We start from the raw sequence: 3,764 nt of genomic DNA, 5'->3' as shown, positions 1-3,764 counted from the left end.
CAGAGAACACAATGACCTCAGAACACGGTGACCTCAGAACACGATGACCTCAGAACACGGTGACCTCAGAACACGATGACCTCAGAACACGGTGACCTCAGAACACGGTGACCTCAGAACACAATGACCTCAGAACACGGTGACCTCAGAACACGGTGACCTCAGAACACGGTGATCTCAGAACACGATGACCTCAGAACACGGTGACCTCAGAACACAATGACCTCAGAACACAATGACCTCAGAACACAATGACCTCAGAACACAATGACCTCAGAGAACACGATGACCTCAGAGAACACGATGACCTCAGAACACAATGACCTCAGAACACGGTGACCTCAGAACACAATGACCTCAGAACACGATGACCTCAGAACACAATGACCTCAGAACACGGTGACCTCAGAACACAATGACCTCAGAACACAGTGACCTCAGAACACAGTGACCTCAGAACACGGTGACCTCAGAACACGGTGACCTCAGAACACGGTGACCTCAGAACACGATGACCTCAGAACACAATGACCTCAGAACACAATGACCTCAGAACACGGTGATCTCAGAACACAATGACCTCAGAACACAATGACCTCAGAACACGGTGACCTCAGAACACGGTGACCTCAGAACTGCTCGGCCGACACGGACTCAAAGTAAACAAACACTCACGCTGACGTCTGAAGGGCTTTTATTTTGAAAGTGGCTGGAGGTACTTCCTCTCGTGAAAAAATATATAAATATAAACTGTTTAAAAACAATTAAATAAAAGAATGAAAGAACAACAGAGCGCATTGATTTAAACAACCATTATCAGCTACAAATAGAATAAATACGGTTTGATGAATTATGGTCCTTGTAGTTCTATATAAACTCAACTACAGTAAACGTTAAGGTAGAGTCCTCAGCTGCTCCAGTCTGTGTCGGAGCTCCTTCCTCCTCTTCCTCAGCTCCTCCTCCCTCGTCAGCAGCCTCCTCTCGTCCTCTCGGACCTCGTGGACGAACCGCGTCGCCTCCTTCAGGATGGACACTCTGGCGGCTCGGTGGTTGTCGGCGACCGTCGGGACCTGATCCCTGAGAGCGACGAAGCTCCTCTTCAGCCCGTTCCTGCGCTGCCTCTCCAGCACGTTGTGAGTCCGACGCTTGTCCACGCCGGGCTCTCCGCCGGGCCGAGGGTCAGAGCACCGCCGGCCTCCTCCTCCGACGCCGCCGCTCTGCCTCAGCGCCGGGCTGCTGCTCTCCGGCTTTGACCGTTTCCCGGCGGGCTGCTGGGCGGCGTAGTCGTGCTGATGGATGTTGATGTGAGAACGTTTCAGGACCAGTGAGGAGGAGGAGGAGGAGGAGGAGGAGGTCGCTCTGCTGCCGGCATCGGACCGCCGGGACGCCTTCCGCCTGCTCACCGTCACCACGTCAATCTCTTCTTCTTCCTTCTCACCTTCTTCTTCTGGGGAAAATAAACATGGTGGAGTCACTAAAACTGTTATGTATACTTCTACTGCTGCTCTGGCTAATAGTACTATTAGTAGTACTATTAGTACTAGGAGGCATGGAAGAGCTTAAAGATGTTTCAGGTATTTCATGGATCATCATGTACACACTCATGGATTGTAACATATTAAAGACATGCTGTAGATGGTTTCTCCTCCAGGGACACTTTGGGTTGTAATAAACCACGATGATCCTTTTCAAAATAAAAGCCTGCCCCCCCCACCTGATTCACTGCTGCTGAGCGGCGGTGTGTCCAGACACAGTTCTGTCTCCTCCTCCTTCTTCTTCTTCACCGCGGGGACCGGAAGCACCACAGAGGGGTCGATGCAGTCCGTGTGGTGGAGGTCCTGCAGGCACAGGCTCACCTGAGAGCCGCCTGGCTGCTGACCACCCCCAGGTGAGGAGGAGGAGGAGGAGGAGGAGGAGGAGGAGGAGGAGGAGGAGGAGGAGGAGGAGGAGTCCCGACGGGCCCGGAGCGAGGCCAGCCTCTCGGACACCACCTTCTCCAGCTCGGTGGCGGCGGCGAAGCTGCTGCTCCACATGCAGTCCTGGATGACGAAGGACTGGAGGAGGAGGAGGGCCGCGGAGGGGTCGTGGTCCTCCTCCAGGTGTTCGGACGCCTCCTCCAGGTGTGCGCCGTCGGACGGGGAGGGTCTCCGGCTCGGGGACACGGGGGGCGTCGGCAGCAGCTCAAACTTCTTCCACATGTCTTCTCCGGGTCCCGGCAGGTAGAAGTCCTCCACCTCCTCCTCGCCGTCCAGGAAGAAGTACGGCTGCACCGAGTCGTAGTCGTAGTCGTAGCTCCTGCTGGACGCGGTCAACACCGGCGGCATCGCGGCGGCCTGTGAGGAGACACCAGGTCAGGTCTACAAGTTAGACCATCAAAACCTCTAACAGGGGATCAGATACACAACGAGTATAAAGTTCAAATCTCATCTATATTCTGTGAAAGAATAGGAGTAAAGAGAGATCCCTGTATTCATGAATATTACATATAATAACTTTAAATGACTTTAGAAAGAGACGCCAACAGCACTTCACCAGCAACATTTAGCACAAAATAACATCAAAACACAAATGTCACAAAAAACACGTCCAAATATCACAAAAAATACGTCAAAATATCACAAAAAATGACAAAATATCACGAAAATACGTCCAAATATTACAAAAATATACGTCCAAATATCACAAATAATATGTCAAAATATCACAAAAAATACGTCAGAATATTACAAAAAACACGTCCAAATATCACAAAAATATGTCAAAATATTACAAAAGATATGTCCAAATATTATAAAAAATATGTCCAAATATCACGAAAAATATGTCAAAATATTATTAAAAATACGTCCAAATATAATATATTATAATAATATATTATATTACGTGTTGCTGTTCAGTAGATTAACTGACAGCCGCCAGTCTCCCGTTTTCAAAACATGCAACTCTACCGTAATACACTGAAATCACCGTTTAAATCACCAGCTCCGTGTGAAGCACCGGCAGTGTTCCCTGCTGCGTGTCTCCAGGCTGGTTCTCCCGCTAGCTGCTGCTGCTTCACTCACCGTGAAGACTCCAGAGAGCGCGAGGAGGTACAGGTGCTCTGTGTTCTGTGAACCACCGCTGACTGCTCTCGAGACATTTAATACTCCGGCTCGTGCCTTTTTTTTCTTCTCTTTTTTCAACATCCGCACACATGACCATTTTCGCGCCAAATGTGAGCTACGTAATGAACTAAAACGACTCGTGAGCGTGTAAATGACACCGTGAAAAACAATAAAGTACTTGTTCTGTTAGTAAGAGTCGATTTTATGAACATTTTGTGAGTAAAACTAGCAAAGATATGTGTTTAATATGGGAACTGTTTTACTCCGCGGATGTGTAAGTGAAGCGGTGATGTAAGCGGGTGGTTCGGTTCTAACAGTAAATGATGCAGAGGCACGAAGTTCCGGGAACTCTCAGTCAGTGATGAAGTCACGAAAAAAATAATAAAATAAAAAACGTGAAAAACAACATTAATGGAAAAAATGCAATGGAATAAAATAATAAAATAAAATAATAAAAAATGTATAAAAAAGATTAATGGAAAAAATGTGATGGAATCAAATCAAATCAAATAATATAAAATGAAAAAGTAACAAGAAAAGATAAATAAAACAACAAAAATCAATTAAATACATAAAACATTGAAAAATAAAATGACAGAATAAAAACACAAGATTAAAAAAATAAGTAAAAAATCTAAAAATGTAAATAAGAGATATATA

General features: G+C 46.6%; 1 protein-coding gene across 4 annotated transcripts; it reads right to left on the bottom strand.

Annotated features, from left to right (window-relative positions):
- Positions 1 to 677: 677 nt before the first annotated feature.
- Positions 678 to 3,155, bottom strand: LOC137884388 (transcriptional regulator Myc-2-like). 4 transcript variants are annotated; one of them, XM_068726177.1, is made up of 4 exons: positions 2,968 to 3,154; positions 1,951 to 2,333; positions 1,715 to 1,914; positions 678 to 1,447 (listed from the first exon to the last, which is right to left on the bottom strand). In XM_068726177.1, the coding sequence occupies exons 2-4, from the start codon at positions 2,322 to 2,324 to the stop codon at positions 894 to 896; spliced, it is 1,128 nt and encodes a 375-aa protein (XP_068582278.1). In that variant the 5' UTR covers positions 2,325 to 2,333; positions 2,968 to 3,154; the 3' UTR covers positions 678 to 893. The 4 variants fall into 4 exon arrangements, with proteins under 4 accessions (XP_068582278.1, XP_068582277.1, XP_068582275.1 ...); XM_068726176.1 differs by having other exon boundaries at positions 678 to 1,444; positions 1,715 to 2,333; positions 2,968 to 3,155; XM_068726174.1 differs by having other exon boundaries at positions 1,715 to 2,333.
- Positions 3,156 to 3,764: the final 609 nt, after the last annotated feature.

The sequence above is a fragment of the Cebidichthys violaceus genome, unplaced genomic scaffold (assembly GCF_023349555.1).
Source record: "Cebidichthys violaceus isolate CVI_PGR_0920_01 unplaced genomic scaffold, fCebVio1.0.p SCAF_38, whole genome shotgun sequence".
Taxonomy (NCBI): Eukaryota; Metazoa; Chordata; class Actinopteri; order Perciformes; family Stichaeidae; genus Cebidichthys; species Cebidichthys violaceus.
Note: the sequence above shows the minus strand (reverse complement) of the source record. Positions and strands in the feature narration are given on the sequence as shown.